Source organism: Hyla sarda, chromosome 9 (assembly GCF_029499605.1).
Source record: "Hyla sarda isolate aHylSar1 chromosome 9, aHylSar1.hap1, whole genome shotgun sequence".
In the NCBI taxonomy this organism is placed as follows: domain Eukaryota; kingdom Metazoa; phylum Chordata; class Amphibia; order Anura; family Hylidae; genus Hyla; species Hyla sarda.
In genome coordinates, this window is record NC_079197.1 from 43223228 (window position 1) to 43241679 (window position 18452).

Genomic DNA, 18452 nt, shown 5'->3' on the forward strand with positions numbered 1-18452 from the left:
TCAGCTGCTGAAGTTGAGTTGTTCTTTTCTGTCTGGCAACAATGCTCTCTGCTGACATCTCTGCTTGTCTCGGGAACTGCACAGAGTAGAAGAGGTTTGCTATGGGGATTTGCTTCTACTCTGGACAGTTCCCGAGACACGTGTCATCAGAGAGCACTTAGACAGAAAAGAACAACTCAACTTCAGCAGCTCATAAGTACTGAAAGGATTAAGATTTTTTAATAGAAATCATTTACAAATCTGTTTAACTTTCTGGAGCCAGTTGAAATATTAAAAAAAGTTTTTTACTGGATAACCCCTTTAAGGCAATTATGCAGAACATGTTAATTGATGAAATAACCATATAGTGTTCAAGGATATGTATAACCTCAATCTTCAGGAAGGACTCTGCATACTGAAAACTGAAGACCCAATGTAATAAGCAGACAGGGTCCGTTATGATGGCTCCTTAGAATGGAGCTTTCTGGGTTCTGATATCCTCACAGTGAATCTGTGGTTAACTTTCCGATGTCTCTTTAGAGGAATCCTGGTTCATATTGAAGAGAATATAGCACGTTTCAAGTCTTTCTGGGCCGATTCTATGCTCAAACTGCGGCTGGAGGTCTTCTGGTGTTAAGCCCTTCAGGAAATGGTTGGAGATTTCATTGTATAGAGTCTGCCCAACGTCCCCTAGGCAAAAAACAACACAAGGCAATTACATTAAAAAAAAAAAAAAATTATAAAAAAAATAAATAAAAGTTAAATAATTAATATGCATATATACACATGGCGCAGGGAGAAAAATAAAAAAACCTTCTGCTCACCTAGTCCCAGTCCTTGCAGATTCGTCTCCGTTCGTTACGGAGTTTCCTCTCTTCTTAGTACAGTAGGACCTTTCCCTTTTCAGCCAATCACTGGCCGCAGTGGTGTCACGTGTCAAGCCAGTGATTGGCTGATGGGGAAAGGTCTTGTACTGCAGCAATACACCAGGTTTCCCGGATCCCGCGGAAGATTTAAAATACGCCCGGGAAAGTGTATTGCTGCAGTACAAGAAAGTGACCGGAGGGGGGGGGGGGGGGGGAAGAGAATGTGACAGATGGGGGGGAATGTGACATGGTAGGGGAAATGTGACAAGGGGGGGGGAATGTGACAAGGGGGGGGGGGGAAATGTGACAAGGGGGGGGGGGGAATGTGACAAGGGGGGGGGAATGTGACAAGGGGGGGGGAATGTGACAAGGGGGGGGGGGAATGTGACAAGGGGGGGGGGAATGTGACAAGGGGGGGGAAATGTGACAAGGGGGGGGGAAATGTGACAAGGGGGGGGGAAATGTGACAAGGGGGGGGGAAATGTGACAAGGGGGGGAAATGTGACAAGGGGGGGGGGAATGTGACAAGGGGGGGGGGAATGTGACAAGGGGGGGGAATGTGACAAGGGGGAGGAGAATGTGACAAGGGGGAGGAGAATGTGACAAGGGGGAGGAGAATGTGACAAGGGGGAGGAGAATGTGACAAGGGGGGGAGGAATGTGACAAGGGGGGGAGGAATGTGATAAGGGGGGGGGAGGAATGTGATAAGGGGGGGGGGAGAATGAGACAGGGGGGGGAGGAATGTGATAAGGGGGGGGGGAATGAGACTGGGGGGGAAGATATGAAATAGGCGGTGGGCATAAAATGGGGGGATAGATGTGAAATGGAGGCGATTGGACATGAAATGGGGGGATTTCACCATTTTTTTTTTATTATATTGCATCGCATATCGCAATATTTAGGCCCAAAATCACAATTGCACATTTTCCCCATATCGTGCAGCCCTAATATATATATATATATATATATATATATATATATATATATATATGTATGTATATATAAAATATATGTGTAAACAAGCATTAAATGACACTTAAAACAAAAGTTCTGATCGGTCAGGGTCATGGCGCCACTGCTCATTAGATATAGCACTTCACTCCCCAGCTTGCTGCTCTATCTGACTATTGAGAGTGACTGTGGAGCCCGTCTCCTGCAACAAGTCAGATGGAGGGGTGAGTCTCTACATATAGTTTTTATATATAAGTAAAAGTATCGCTTTAAAACCAAGTAGCATTTTAGATGAAACCAGATTTTTATTTATAAAGCTCTCACACATCTTTCTGAGGGTCAGACGCTAAAAGGTTCTTTCGTACCTATGTACTGCTGACGTAGTGTTTTGAGTGTTTCTGTCAATGAGTGTGCATCTCCATCTTGGAAGGTTTCATTATCGGCAGAGACATCCATAGCAGACCTGGCATGACTGACAACCATCTCTAGAGTGTTTCCTTCCACCTCCTCAAAATCATCAGGGTAATCTGGCGCTTCTTCATCACCGGAACCTTAGAGAGTATAAGGAACATGTACATAACCAACTTAATAAAAGTCGGTGATCTTTTTAAGGTTCTAGAGCAGGGTTTCCCAGCCAGGGAGCCTCCAGCTGTTGCAAAACCACAATTCCCAGCATGCCCGGACAGCCAAAGGCTGTCCGGGCATGCTGGGAGTTGTAGTTTTGCAACAGCTAAAAGCACCCTGGTTGGAAAACACTGTTCTAGGGTGACCCTGAACCAAGCAAATAAAAAGATTTAAAAATAAGACATATACCACATTTTGTTTCAATACTATTATTCATTATTTTGCTTTAATTTTCGGATTGTTAAAAGCCGCTATTCTTCTCTTGCTTCACATCAGGAAGAAAAGGACAAAGTAACTTGTAATCTAAAGATGAAAGCAGTGACCTGACTGGGCAGTTACAGTGGTCCCTCAAGTTACAATATTAATTGGTTCCAGGACAACCATTGTATGTTGAAACCATTGTATGTTGAGACCAGAACTCTATGGAAACCTGGTAATTGGTTCTAAAGGCTCCAAAATGTCATAAAAAAAATAGGAAAAAGTGAGGATGAAAGAAAAATAAGTAGATAACTAATATAGATAAAGCAAATCCTTACATATAAAAGTAAGAAAGATCTGCTGGGAGCTGTAAATAACTGTCTATGTCAGTGTTTCCCAAGCAGGGAGCCTCCAGCTGTTGCAAAACTACAACTCCCAGCATGCTCGGACAGCCGAAGGCTGTCCGGGCATGCTGGGAGTTGTAGTTTTGCAACAGCTGGAGGCACCCTAATTGGGAAACACTGGTCTATGTTGAGGACAGGAGCTTCTTCAGGGTCCGGCACAGTATACACAATGTCCTAAAAAAGTAACATGGAGCCGCCCTCACTTGGGGTCCAAAGGAGCAGGTAACCCTGGAACAGGTGAAGTGTACAGAACATGTAATACCTCCTTGTACTGTAGGGGGCACTACCAGACATCAGTCAGTGCACATGTTTCAGTAATACAGGTGTTTTACCAGTGAATGCCCATTCTGATTGGTCGGTTCTTCCAGCCATTGACAGGTTATGCAGATCTAAACTGTCCGTACATTGTATGTTGAGTCTGGTTTCAACTTACAATGGTCCAGAAAAGATCATTGTATGTTGAAACTATTGTATGTTGAGGCCATTGTAAGTTGAGGGAGCACTGTACTCTACTTTTCCTTTGCACCCTGATAAATCTCCCCCTATTGATGTCCTAAAAACGACACACGCGCCTAACTAAGCAGTAATGTTTCTCTCACACCCCACTTTAACCCCTTAAAGGTCCAAGCCCATTTTTACCTTAAAGGAGTACGATGGTTGAAAACTTTTTTTTTTTTTAATCAACCTGTGCCAGAAAGTTAAACAGATTTGTAAATGACTTCTATTAAAAAAAATCTTAATCCTTCCAGTACTTATTAGCTGCTGAATACTAAAAGAGGAATTTCTTTTCTTTTTGGAACACAGAGCTCTCTGCTGATATCACGACCACAGTGCTCTCTGCTGACATCTCTGTCCATTTGAAGAACTGTCCGGAGTAGAAGAAAATCCCCATAGCAAACATATGCTGCTCTGGACAGTTCCTACAAAGAAAAGAATTTCCTCTGTAGTATTCAGCAGCTAATAAGTACTGGAAGGATTAAGATTTTTTAATAGAAGTCATCTATTAATCTGTTTGTTTAACATTCTGGCACCAGTTGATTTAACCCCTTAAGGACCAAGCCCATTTTAACCTTAAGGACCAGGCCAATTTTATTTTAGCGTTTTCGTTTTTTCCTCCTCGTCTTCTAAAATCCATAACTTTTTTATATTTCCATCTACAGACCCATATAAGGGCTTGTTTTTTTTTCGAGACCAATTGTACTTTGTAATGAAACCTCTCATTTTACCATAAATGTACGGTGAACCCAAAAAAATATTTTTTTTGGGAGGAAGTTTAAATGAAAACCGAAAATTTGCACATTTTGGAGGGTTTAGTTTTCACACTGTACAATTTATGGTAAAAATGACTGTGTTCTTTATTATGTGGCTCAATACGATTAAAATACCCAAGGCTAGATACTTTTATATTTTTGTACCACTTAAAAAACAATCTAAAACTTTTTGTACAAAAATCAGTAATCTAAAATCGCCCTATTTTGACCACCTATAACTTTTTCATTTTTCCGTATATAGGGCGGTATGAGGGCTCATTTTTTGTGCCATCATCTGTACTTTTTATTGATACCACATTTGCATATATAAAACTTTTAGATCATTTTTTGGGGAATAAAATGTGACAAAAAAGCTGCATTTTTGGACTTTATTTTTTACGTTTACGCCATTCACCGTACGGGATCATTAACATTATATTTTGATAGTTCGGACATTTACGCATGTGGCGATACCAAATATGTTTATAAAAAAAATTGTTTACGCTTTTTGGGGGTAAAATGGGAAAAACTGACAATTTTCATTTTTTTTGGGGGGGAGCGGATTTTTACACTCTTTATGTCCCTATAGGGGACTATCTATAGCAGTCAGTTGATTGCTAATACTGTTCAGTGCTATGTATAGAGCATAGCACTAGTCAGTATTATCGGTTATCTTCTGCTCTGCAGAAGACCCGAGGAGACGGAGGCAGGTGAGGGGACCTCCGTCCGTCATTACAGACGATCGGATTGCCGCGGCAGCGCTGCTGCCGATCCGATCATCTATTTTAACATGCGCATTGCCGCAGATGCCGTGATCTGTACTGATCACAGCATCTGAGGGGTTAATGGCGGACCTCCTGTGTACGATGCTCGCGGCCCGTGGTGCCAGACCAGTGGACACCCCCACATGTGACCCCATTTTGGAAACTACACCCCTCACATTTAATAAGGGGTGCATTGAGTATTTACACTCCACTGGCGTTTGACAGATCTTTGGAACAGTGGGCTGTGCAAATGAAAAATTACATTTTTCATGGACCATTGTTCCAAAAATCTGTCCGACACCTGTGGGGCATAAATGCTCACTGCACCCCCTATTACATTCTGTGATGGGTGTATTTTCCAAAATGGGGTCACATGGGGGGGGGGTGGGGGTCCATTGTTCTGGCACTATGGGGGCTTTGTAAACACACGTGTCCTTCAATTCCGGACAAATTTTCTCTCCGAAAGCCCAATGGCGCTCCTCTCTTCTGAGCATTGAAGTTCGCCCGCAGAGCACTTTACATCCACATTTGGGGTATGTTCTTACTCAGAAGAAATGGGGTTACAAATTTTGGGGGGGCTTTTTTCCTATTTTCCCTTGTGAAAATGAAAAATTTAGGGAGCACCAGCATTTTAGTGAAAATGTTTTTTGTAATGGGGTACTCCGGCGCTTAGACATCTTATCTCCTATCCAAAGGATAGGGGATAAGATGCCTGATCCCGGGGGTCCCGCTGCTGGGGAACCCCGTGATCTTGCACGCCGCACCCCGTTTAAAATCAGTCCCTGGATCGTCTTCGCTGTCGATCACTGGGCAGGAGCATTGTGACGTCAAGGCTCCGCCCCGTGTGACATCACACTCCGCCCCCCTCAATGCAAGTCTATTGGAGGGGGCGTGACCTTTGGATAGGGGATAAGATGTCAAAGCACCGGAGTACCCCTTTAAATTTTTTTTCATTTTCCCATCCAACTTTAAAAAAAATTTGTCAAACACCTGTGGGGTGTTAAGGCTCACTATACCCCTAGTTACGTCAGACTACTGTGGGTGAGAAGAACGGGAGAACCGAACTTTAACCCCCCCCCCCCCCAATCTGCTATTGGTCGGTCGCTTCTGACTGACCAATAGCAGGGATAGGAGGGGTGGCACCCCTGTCACCTCACTCCTATCCCTTCAGGGGGATCGTGAGTGCCTTGGACAACCCCAATCCCCCTTATTTTCCAGGTCACCGGAGACTCGTATGACCTGGAATCGCCGCAAATTGCCGGTGTGAATTCACCGGCGATTTGTGGCGATCGCCGACATGGGGGGGTCTCAAGACCCCCCTGGGCATTGGCACAGGATGCCTGCTGATAGATATTATCCCGGTTCTGTCCCCGCTCGGCACACGGTGGGGAACGAAATTCCCACAGGCGTACAGGTACGCCCTAGGTCCTTAAGTACCAGGGAGCGAGGGCGTACCTGTAAGTCCGTGGTCCCTAAGTGGTTAAAAGGGTACTCCAGTGGAAAACATTTTTTTTTTCTTCAAATTAACTGGTGCAAGAAAGTTAAACAGATTTGTAAATTACTTCTATTTAAAAATCTTAATCCTTCCAGTACTTATCAGCTGCTGTATGCTCAACAGAATTTTATTTTATTTTTGAATTTATTTTCTGTCTGAGCACAGTGCTCTCTGCTGACACGTCCGTGTCAGGAACTGTCCATAGCAGGATAGGTTTGCTATGGGGATTTGCGCCTACTCTGGAAAATTCCTAAAATGGACAGAGGTGTCAGCAGAGAGCAATGTGGTCAGACCGAAAAGAAATAAAAAAAGAAAAGAACTTAGTCAGGAGCATACAGCAGCTGACAAGTACTGGAAGGATTAAGATGTTTAAATAGAAGTCATTTACAAATCTGTTCATCTTTCTGGCACCAGCTGATTTAAAAAAATAAAATAAATGTTTTCCAGTGGAGTACCCCTTTAAAGGGGTTTTCCACCATAGGGTAATTTTAGTACATACCTGCCAGACAGTAAGGGACATACTTAGGAAGGATACACGCTTGTCTTGGGGCTAAATGGCTATGTTGTGAGATTACCATAAAGACAAGGCTATCTTTTTATGAACTGCCTGTTTCCTTTTGGAGTTTGTTCCCTTAAACTACAAATACCATAATTCCTTGTTTGTGTGAAGTCACTTTTCTCCCTTCCACACAGCAGCCACCCCACCCATTGAAGTACACCTGTGATCTCTTCAATGCCATAGACCATTGTTTTCTGACCAGGGTGCCTCCAGCTGTTGTAAAAAAAACGAATAATCTTTCTCCCACCCAGCGGTCGATCCACCCATTGAAGCAAAGAGAGGCTCTCTCTGATCACCTGCCTAGTGATGTAATGTCTCGGGCCACACTGCAAACTGGGAAAACCGACAGTTATTTTGTATGTAAAAAATAAATCTTGAAGCAAAAATCACAGAAGAAATTGCGAAACCACCATGAAGCACAGGTACAGACAATATATTATGAACTACACAAAATTTTCAGCCCCTGTAGCATATTCAAATAAGTATATTTAATTATATAGTTGAGGTATACTTTTATTTTTTTTTACCTAGAAAGAATGAATACTCTACTGAATGCAAAAACTTATGCTACAGTATGCCACAATCTGTCAATCATGTGCATTGTAAATAAATAAAAAATAAATGGTTTATTGCAGCATTTCCTACATTATATTATAGACTTGTTACTCTATGCAGCAAAAGAAAAAAAAAAAAAAAAAAAAAAAAAAAAAAAAAATAGTTCCATAGAAACACTTGTTTGACATACATTTGGCCCATAGACACTTATGAGTATGTCACAGTATATTCCTTTAGATATGGGAGGCCTTTTAACAAGCTGGTAAATACGATATAAAAGGGCATCCAATTTGTACAATCACAAAGCTAGTTTTGTATTAAAGGGGTATTTTAGTTTTTTATTTGACTATTCTACAGGGGCTGTAAAGTTAGTGTAGTTTATAATATAATGTCTGTACCTGTGCCATGATGTAAATTTTTTGTATCTCAGGCTTTTCCCAGGTTACAGTGTGGACCGAGAAATAACATCACTAGTTAGGTGTTGAAAGAGAGCATGCCTGTGCTTTAATGGGTGGAGCAACCGCTGGGTGGGAGGGAGATCATTCTCCACAGGGATGCAAGAAATTGTAGTTTCAAGCAGATCACACATGGAAGGCTTGGATTGGGAATAATACATTGACTTTGTTTGGCATCTTACCAATCTCTTCTGGAATGTCATCATTCTGGTGCAGCAGACTTGTATCTCCCTCAAGATCCTCTTCTATAGAAGAAATACTGTCTTTGTCAAAGTCCTCAGAGTAATCCGATCTATCACCGGTACTTGAAAATTCATCAGGATCCCACAATTCACAAGAGCCAACATCTGGTTTATAGGACGTTGGTGGCGCAGATTTACAGCGAGACTCCTCTTTGTTCATTCCATAACAAGCCATAGAAGTTTTACTCCGACTTTCCTTAGGACAGACCTCTCTATTATCCTTCTTTTCCAAGTTCTGTTTGTAAAGGTGAGATTCATGTTTTTTGATAAACTGTTTTAAATGTTCCTGAACAAAACCTAAGCTGAGTATGCTGTTTGCACTAGGTCTTGATTCTGGACACTTGTCTAAAACAGTTTTAACCAACAAGTGTAAATCGGCAGAGTAGCAGTCTGGCAGTGGCTGATGGTTCCCTGTGACAATTTTGTAAAACAGACTTATTAAATTGGTTGCATCGAAGGCGGGCTTCAGGGCGCAAATTTCATACAGCACACACCCCAGGGCCCAAATGTCTGATTTGGAGCTGTATGGAATATCCTGACACAGCTCTGGACTGAGGTAATACGGTGTTCCCACACAAGTACTTGCCATATCAAAGGTGCTGTTCATTACCTTGGATATACCAAAATCTCCAAGTCGAATCATGCCCTTTTTAGTTAAGAAGACATTTGAAGTCTTGATATCTCTGTGGAGGATTTTCATGGAATGGATGTACTGAATGGCCATAGTCAACTGAATAAACCAGTCCATGACAACGTCTTCGGAGAAGAAAACGCCTTTCCTCAGTTTGATGTGATCATCCAATGTCCCTCCATCACAATAGTCCTGGACAATAAAAACATGTTCATCCTCTGGGTCACAGAAGTATTCGTGGCACACTACAACATTTGGGTGTATAAGTTTACGTAAGATAGTTGCTTCCTGTAAAACACACTCCTTGGTCCTCATTCGCTTGGAGGCATCTACTTTAATCTTCTTCACAGCATACGTCTTCTTGGTCTCCATATTTCTCATTAGGAACACTTCAGCTGTGGCACCTCGCCCAATTGTCAAAATCTTCTCATAGTTCTCCATGATGAGTCCACACCTACCTACAATCGAAACATTATGGTAAGATCTGGACATATGGAACCTAGAATGAAAAGTCTGCCCGAGCTAATGTCTGAATATAAAATGTATCCTCTCCCTAATACATGATACTACACCAAAGCTAAAATGGTCTTGTGTCTATTTTAATACTAAGCAAAGTATGTACATGTCTGAAATAACCAGTAGGGTAGAACATTAAAGTGGTATTCCAAAATCAAAAAATTGTATTTAAATAAAACTTTTATCATCCCTAGATATATAACTTACTAATATAGTGTTATCACTAATTGTACTGGTTTCACCATTATTTTGCTTGAAATACCCTGCCAGGAATTTGTGTAGTCCTTTAATTGTCAATGTGGTGTTGTCTCAGCAGTTCCCTAGCTCCTCCCTCTTTCTGAGCTCTCGTCCCACCTCCTGATTCATCACCTCTACAGCTTTCATCCTTTTTTCATGAAGAATAGCCTTCTGTTACTCTGTAAACTTTAAAGAGTAACAGGAACTTTTTACATACATACTTCGAGCCATATATGTTCTCACTTCTCGTACGTTACCAAGATTGCACGTTTTTTTCACTTTTACGCTTACTCATTTTTTTACCAGTGACGTGCCTGCCTTTTTCACTTTAGGATCAATGTCTCTTATATAATTTTTTATTTATTCTCTAATTTTATATACTCTATACTTTTAACTAGGGATCGACCGATTATCGGTATGGCCGATAATCACGATTTTGGCCTATGGCATCGCAAAAGCCACTGCAGTGCATTGATTTAAAGCGCCCGCTTTAAATCAATGATCTGCAGCGGTGTCGCGGGGGGATAAATAGCCGATAACTTATACCGGAATATCGGTATAAGTTATCGGCCCTAACCTCCACCGATTATCGGTATCGGCCCTAAAAAAACGATATCGGTCGATCCGTACTTTTAACATTAACAGGTATTCATTACTTAGATTTCTGTATCCGCAAGGGGCCAGTGGTTAGGTTTATTTCTGCTAATGTTTTTCCTGTCCTAGGCCTCGTTCACATTACAGTTCGCATCCGACCCGTTAAGGGTCTGATCGGCACTTTTTTTTTTTTTGGTTAAGCCGATCAGACCCTAAAATGGTTCGGATGCAAATGGCTACTATTGGGACCCAACGGACCCATTCACTTGCATGGGGTCCATCGCTGATCTGGTAATTTTACAGGAATTTAGTGGAGAAAAAAAAATAAAAATAGAGCTTGCATTGTGAACGAGGCCTTATTTATTACATATTTTTATTTTTTAATAAATTGGATTTTTTCACAGTTGTATTTTTTTGTTTCTATTTTACCTAGAGGGCTGATAATATTCTTTAATATTATAGGGTATAGGATATTTTTTTTTTCTTTTTTCAGAGACTTCGGTATGAGAACTAATTATCACAATATAATTATTATTATGATTTGACAAGTCACTTCTTTATTTAGCATCTTTCTGTCTTCCACTGAGTCAAATTGGAGCTGGGTTTATCAAGGCGACATTGGCGACATTTATCATTGTCTTTAGTGCAAAAAAGGCCCAAACAGGGTTTATTTGCGCCTTTTGGTTTATACTTTTCTGCTGATTTTGAGTTGCAATCCACTGATTTTGGCAATACACATGATATGGAAGGGTTTTATGAACTGAGCCTTTTTGTGAAAAGGCTCAAAAAAGGCGCAAAGCTACTGAAAAGTCTCTAAAACGACACCAGCCCAGACTTAGCTTAGCTTTTTGGTGTATGTGAAGAGAGAAATTTCAGAAAATGTGACCTGCACAAAATGTATCAAATGCTCTGTGACCATTTAATAAATTTGTTGCTCCTACACATTATCAGCACACAAAAAAAGATGTAGAAAAATGCTTCACTTACACCTACAATGATAAATGGCGGCCTTTGTGCTGTTTTTTAAGTGAAGATTTGCATGTTTTTAGCTTCAAAAACAGTATGCCTTTTGCCTGTGTAAACATCCCCAAAGGGTTTGTCCACATCATTATTTATATAGTTAAATGTGCCCCCTATAGACAGGACAGGGAATAAGTGTCTAGTCGCAGGTGGTCCAACCGATGGGAGAGGACCCGTCTCAGCTGGTAATTGGCTAAAGGGGCTGTCACTCTTGCTCATCTCTGAAGGTGGGGGCTCGAGCACTCGGGGGACTGGTGAATAGAGCGACAATGAAGGATACGTTTTTTTTTCTCCTCCCGATAACCCCTTTAATGGTCCATTCACACGTACAGTATTCTGCGCAGATTTGATGCGCAGGATTTTCTGCTGCAGATTTCAATGTAAACTAAATGACTGAACACAGTTTCAAATCCTGTGCGTCAAATCTTCACAGAATACTGTACGTGTGAATAGACCCTAACAGTACAAGAATGTAAGGCGTAAAAAAAAAAGGGTACTTACCTGTTCTGTTCTATGCCCCAGCAAATAGGAAGTCCCCAATAACTGATGTGGCAAAAAGTGAGCAGGAAGTGCTGAGCAGCAGGAATGGCACTGGCAGAATGCCACCAGCAGGGTATTGGCAGCAGGTGAGTACATTTTTTTTTTTTTTTTTTTTTTTACAGAGTATATGTTTTTAACAGTAGTTCTATAGTGGTAAAGCATTTAAAAGATGAATAGAATTTTAATCCTACTAACTTACAGAATAAAGAGCACATGCCAGTTTTACTGTATAGTGCGCTACATAAAAACAAAACCCTTAAAAAGTAGCAAAATTTCAGTTTTATTTTAACACAAAATAATCCTTAAGAGGGAAAATGAGCGCAGAGGGAAATAAACGAAAATGTTAAACTGAAACTTGCCGAGTCCTTAAAGTGTACCTGTTGTTTGCAATAACTTTTTATGCAATGTAAATACTGTAATACCATTATATGTATATTTGTATTATACATTGGTTAAAAGTTTGTAAATTTTTCAGTAACAAGCAGGACACTGTGCACCGAGGACAAGCAGGGCTCTGTGACACGTCCCTGACTCACACAGCAGGCTAACTGACAAGCCATGTGCCAGCACAGAGCCCACCACTGCAGCCAGTGATTAACTGAGTTGCAGTTTGATGCATTGACCCCTCAGCAACCAGGAAGAGGATCTTAGTGGAGGCTGGGGCAGCAATACCAGAGGCTACAGGGAAGCAGCATAAGATAAGTAGTGTATTTTGTTTTATTATTATTATTATATTATTATTATTTCTTTTTTTTTAAATGGCATGATATTGAAAAAAGGTAAATGCCGGAGTATCCCTTTACAAGTGGCCTCTTGATGGTTAGGAAACTGGGATCAGAGTTATCTCAGGTCTCGGATGCAGATGGACGGTGTTCACTGTATTTAATAGCTGGAAAACTGCCCCATTCTTCTTTAAAGGACATCTGAAGCATTAGAACACTTATCGCCTATCCACAGGATCTCCTGAACGGGGCCCCCGCATTAGCACTCAGTGAAAGCGTAATGCAAGTAGCGTCAACCTAGAGAGGTCAACAGTACGCCCCCTCCCCATACAGGTCTATGGGAGAGGCGGGGAGGCATGAACGCTGCCTCTCCCATAGAACTACATGGAGGAGGCGTGTCGGTCGCATGTCATGCTGTGGCCGGCACGTTTCCTGCAGGGGAGAGCCATGGCCCTGTGCAGGAGATCGCGGGGGGTCCCAGTTATCGGACCCCCCCACGATCAAACAAACACTTATCCCCTATCCTGTGTATAGGGGATAAGTTGTTTTTGGTAACAATTGGCCTTTAATGTATTAATGTAACAATATGCCATGAATAAGTAAAAGGTTACTAGTGTGTAAAAAAACATCTAAACATGTTGCCCAGACTTGTCAAAAGTTTTGATTGCATGGGGTCTCACTCTTGAGACCTACTGTGATCGCTAGTTATAAGGGTACATTCACACAGGCGGATTACCTGCAGAATTTCCGCAGTGTATCTGCTGCAGAAAATCTGCAGTGCATTTTGATACCATTGGCTTCAATGAGTCCGAAGGAAAATCTGCAAATCTGCCTCTGCAGTGGATTTTCTGCTGACCCATTGAAGTCAATGGTAGCAAAATCCGCTGCAGATTTTCCGCAGCATAAACTCTGCAGAAATTCAGCAGGTAATCCGCCCATGTGAACACACCCTAAGCCAAGGAAGTTTACAACAGTCAACAGTGCGTGGCTCTCTCCTCATCTGTCAATCAAATCCGACCTATCCTCTGCATAAGTCTAGGATCGGACCTGTCTGCCGTCAAAGGAGTGGAGCTCAATGCCGTACACTTTCCCAGGTGGTCTCAGGAGTGAGACCCAATGCAATCAAAACTTTTGATATGTCTGGGCTAATTTAGAAGTGTGAATGGGAGTGCGGAATCCCATAGAAGTCTATGGGCTTTGATTTGAGGCGGAAATCCGCATGCGGAAATTCTGCCGTGCGAGTAGACCCTAAAGGTGCTTTCCCACCAAAGAATCTCCGCCCAGAATATGTAATTGGTGTGAATTTTCCGCTGACACATTAACGCTGCCAAATTTCTGCCGTCGAAATTCCTAAACGTGTTTATTCTTTTGGCGTAATTCCTACTCGGACTGCATTGCTGTCAACGGTGACGTCTGCATGGCCATGGCTCCGATGGAGATGTAATCTCCTCCTGGAATATCTCTGTAGGGGTAAAAGGACAAGGGGTCCGAGTGCTGGGGCTTATACAGCGGTGCGTCACGACCCCTGCCCAAAGCGGGGGCTGCCACGCCCCTTCTATATAGGTCTATGGGAAAGCTGAAGATTGGGGAACGACTCTCCCATAGAGCTGTATGGAGGGAGTGTGGCGGCCCCTGCTCCAGGCGGGGGTCGTGACGCACCGCTGTATAGGAGATTGCAGGGGGGCCCCCAGCGCTTGGACCCCCCGCGATCTAAAACTAATACCTTATCCTTCGGAGAGGGGATATGTTTTTTACATGATACTTGTCCTTTAATCCACCCTTAGGGCAGTGTTTTCCAAACAGTGTGTTTCTAGCTGTTGCAGAACTACAACTCCCAGCATGGCCAGACAGACTTTGGCCACTTTATGTAACCAAATAATGAAAAAGCAAAAGAAAAGAAAAATAGCGACAGAGTTCCAGCTTCCAAATCCTGACAGCAGAAGGCATGATGGGAGTTGTAGTTCTATAACAGCTAGGAAGCCACAGGTCAGGGCACACTGCCTCATGTAGGGGCGCTGTTTATCTATTGCACTGCTTTCAGGGTTTGTACTGTCGGTGTTTACATGAATGGTGACGTCATTGACGCGGTGACACTTACCGGAGAGCAGAGCAGCCGTCACACAAGCCCCGCCCCGTCCCCGAATACTACACAACTCCTCCGGGCCTGGTAACGTCAGCGATGTGCACCGTGCTCGGTATACAGGATGTCTCCCCCGGTCATACCTGTAGCCTGCGCCTCCGCAGTGTCCCGTCCTCCTCCGGTCACATCACCGCGCTCGGCCCCGGATCACGTTACTTCTCGGCTTCACTATTGTTATTCCGTTCTGGGCTGTTTCCAATCTCCAGGGCAACGGAGTCCTGTACTGTGGAAGGCGGAGACAAGAGCAGCCAATCAGATGACAGCCCGCCGCTACCAATCACATTACTGCTTATCAGCAGCCAATCGGATAACAGCTATTACTGCCATGTGACTAACAGCCACGATAACATTACTGCTTAGCAGCAGCCAATCAGCTGCCATGTGACAAACAGACACAATCTCATTACTGCTTACCAACAGCCAATCAGATAGCAGCTGTTACTGCCATGTGACTAACAGCCACAATCTCATTACTGCTTAGCAGCAGCCAATCAGATAACAGCTATTACTGCCATGTGACTAACAGCCACATTCCCTTATGTCCTAACCAGTAGCACAGATGGGGTATTCCACCCCCCCCGCGAACTGGTTAGGACAGATGGAAGTTTTATTAAACTTAATTAAATAATCAGTGAAAACACACCCACAACACCCTGTATAAGTAAGAGGGTCACCTTCTGTCCCATTGTGTTATTTTCTGTCCTCCCGGACAGTGGGACAGATGGTGACCCTCTTACTCCTGTTATATGAGTAGGGGGGGGGGTTTCTTTCTTACTTGCATTGGGCATTCTTTGCGCCTATCTGCGCCTGTGACTCCCGGAGCCGCGACTCCACCGCGGCCCCGGCCGGAAGTGCGTCAGCGGCGTCTGATGTAACTTCCTGGTTCTCTCTTTAGTCCCCGGCTCGGTTTTTGCGCCGTTTTATTATGCATAATGCGGCGAAACCGAGCGGGGAGCTTCTTCTTATAGCCCTCTAGCTTAGGCTTCCTTTTAATCCTGCTTTGAGCAGAATTCCTTTATTTCTCCTGTAACCCCGCCTTGGGGGCGGAGTCTTGGTTTGGCGCCATCTAGGGGGATATTTAAACTCCCCCTAGGCTGTCATTCAGCCTCCTAGAGCGCAGAGCTGTTGGTACTTCTACAGTCCTGTCCTTTTGAGTCTAGTAGTGCATCCTTGCGAATACTACTGTTTCCCTATTTCTATTGCTTACCTGTTTTCTTGCTGAAAACCTGGGTATTTAAAATTATATTTTATCTAGCCGCAATTTTTTTCTTGCCGCTACATTATCTAATCCTTCTCTCATATTTATCTAGATATGTCGACCGAGGGCTCAGGGGATCGTGAAGGCTTGGAAAAAAAGTCCGCCAAGCGCAAGCACCTTTCTTGCCATGACTGCAATATTCCCCTTGAGGATAATTATGAATTTTCCAGGTGCCCTCCTTGTAGGGCTAAATCTCTACCTTCCCACCAGACTGAGCCTACAGTCCAAGATATGTATGTGTGGGTCTCCTCTAACATGTCGGCCATGCAAGCCTCTATTGAGGAGCTGAAACACGTTGTCTCTCAGAAACGCGCCAGACCTTCTTCACCTCCCAGAATGGAGACGTCTGTGGATTAAGAGAGAGAAGATTCCAAGTCCTCTTCTTCGGATGAGGAGGTTGCTGCCTCCTATTTTTTTCCGCTGGAAAAGACCCAGCGTCTTCTGAGATCCATCCGGTCGGGGGACCAGGATGTTGATCCCGGGGAAGCCTCTACCTCCAAGACCTCTAAGGGACCTAGGGTCTTTAAAGCGGATGATACCCTTCTGTCCGTACTTAGAACGGAATGGAAAAAAACAGAAAAGGGTCCGGTCTTAACCAAAAGATTTAAGACCATGTTTCCTATACAGGAAACTCAGCTTTCTTCCTGGGGCCCTGTCCCTAAGGTTGACATGGCAGTTGCCAAACTGTCCAAGAGTACAGTGGTCCCTGCTGAGGATGGGTCTTCCTTGCAGGATCCAATGGATCGGAAGGCTGACTGTGCCATGAGGCGCTCCTACTCCACTGCTTCTGCGTCTGCATCAGTGGCGATAGCTTGCTCAGAGGTAGCAAACTTTTTAAAGACCCGCCTTTCTAACATCTAGTCGGATTTGGACCAAGGGGTTCCTAGGGATGAAATTCTTTCATCATTCAAGACGGCCAATCTGGCCGTTGATTTTTTGTGCGATGCTTCCACCCAGCATCTTAAGTTGGCCTCCAAGTCCATGGCCCTGGCTTCTGTTGGACGACGTCCTCTGTGGTTAAAACCTTGGAAGGTCGACAACTCTTCCAAGAACACCTTATGTGTTATGCCTTACGAACCCGGCATTCTTTTCGGAGCTGAGTTGGTCCGCATTATGGAGGGACTTTCGGACAAGAAAGGCAAATCCCTTCCTTATTCCTCCTTTCGTGGTCGGGGGCGGCGTTCTGGGGGCGGATCAGCCCCCCAGCCTAAGCCTCAGAGAGACTGGGGTAATCAACGCCGGGGCGGAAAACGCTCCCATGGCCCCAAAGACAACAGAAAGCTCTGACTACGGGCTTCTACGAAGCTCTGGGTTCCCTGCCGAGGTGACCTTTCCACTTTCTCATCCTGCCCCCCAGATTCCGGTTGGTGGTCGTCTTCACCATTTTTTAAGCGCCTGGTCCCTCCACATTCAGGACCCTTGGGTCCTGAGATTAATCTCGGATGGTTATTCGATAGACTTCGAATCAATTCCCCCATCCAAATATGTGGAGACAAGAGTTCTTTCACCAATCAAACAGGTGGCGCTAGAAACTTACATTCTGGAATACATCCAGAAGATTGCCTTAGAGGAAGTTCCTCTTGCGGAGCTTGGTCAGGAATTTATTCTCCAGTCTTCCTAGTTCCCAAGGTAACAGGAGACTGGCGGATGATTATAGATCTGAGATATCTCAATCAGTACGTAAAGCACAAACGCTTTCGTATGGAAACTATTCAATCTGTGGTCAACCTCATCTTGCCAGGGGATTACCTGGCTACTCTGGATCTAAAGTATGCTTACCTTCATATTCCTATTCATCCGGTATCCAGAAAGTATCTAAGGATCGCAGTTCAGGTAGGGGGAGTTCTAAAACACCTCCAGTTTGTAGCCCTCCCGTTTGGAATTTCTTCGGCCCCACACACATTTACCAAAGTGGTGGTAGCGATAGTTGCTGCTCTAAGGCTCCAGGGGCTCAGCATTGTTCCCTACCTAGACGATTGGCTCCTCAGAGCTTCTTCTTCTGCGATCCTGTCCCAACATCTGCAACTAGCAGTATCCTTCCTTCACCAGTTAGGGTGGATAGTCAATTGGGCCAAATCCAATTTCCTCCCAACGACCTCAGTGAGGTTCCTCGGCTTCATAGTCGGCTCAATCTCCATGACACTTTACCTCTCTCCCGAGAGGAAATCTCGGGTTCAAGAATCGGCCCTTTTTCTCTCTGTACCCCGGAGAGTATCCATTCGCACTCTCATGCGGATGTTGGGACTTATGTCCGCTACCGTGGATGCGGTTCCTTGGGCTCTTTGGCATCTACGCCCTCTTCAATCAGAGGTGCTCCCCACATGGAATCTCAGGCCCTCGGGCCTAAACAAGTGCCACTCCCTGTCTTATCTAGTCCGATCCTCTCTCAGATGGTGGTCTCACCTCGAGGACGGCTAGTCAATGATCCAACCCTCTTGGATCATACTTACCA

General features: G+C 43.8%; 1 protein-coding gene across 2 annotated transcripts; it reads right to left on the bottom strand.

Moving 5' to 3' along the window:
* Window positions 1-240: 240 nt before the first annotated feature.
* Window positions 241-15076, bottom strand: LOC130291146 (serine/threonine-protein kinase Nek1-like). 2 transcript variants are annotated; one of them, XM_056539604.1, is made up of 4 exons: window positions 14826-15076; window positions 8283-9431; window positions 2162-2347; window positions 241-669 (listed from the first exon to the last, which is right to left on the bottom strand). In XM_056539604.1, the coding sequence occupies exons 2-4, from the start codon at window positions 9412-9414 to the stop codon at window positions 497-499; spliced, it is 1491 nt and encodes a 496-aa protein (XP_056395579.1). In that variant the 5' UTR covers window positions 9415-9431; window positions 14826-15076; the 3' UTR covers window positions 241-496. The 2 variants fall into 2 exon arrangements, with proteins under 2 accessions (XP_056395579.1, XP_056395580.1); XM_056539605.1 differs by having other exon boundaries at window positions 14701-14831.
* Window positions 15077-18452: the final 3376 nt, after the last annotated feature.

Excerpts from the sequence above, each read along its gene's own strand:
- LOC130291146 (XM_056539604.1), bottom strand. The coding sequence starts at position 9,414 with ATGGAGAACTATGAGAAGATTTTGACAATTGGGCGAGGTGCCACAGCT. Across the intron at positions 2,348-8,282 it reads TGACATTCCAGAAGAGATTG|GTTCCGGTGATGAAGAAGCG; the intron begins GTAAGATGCCAA and ends ATACTCTCTAAG. Across the intron at positions 670-2,161 it reads ACTACGTCAGCAGTACATAG|GGGACGTTGGGCAGACTCTA; the intron begins GTACGAAAGAAC and ends TTTTTTGCCTAG.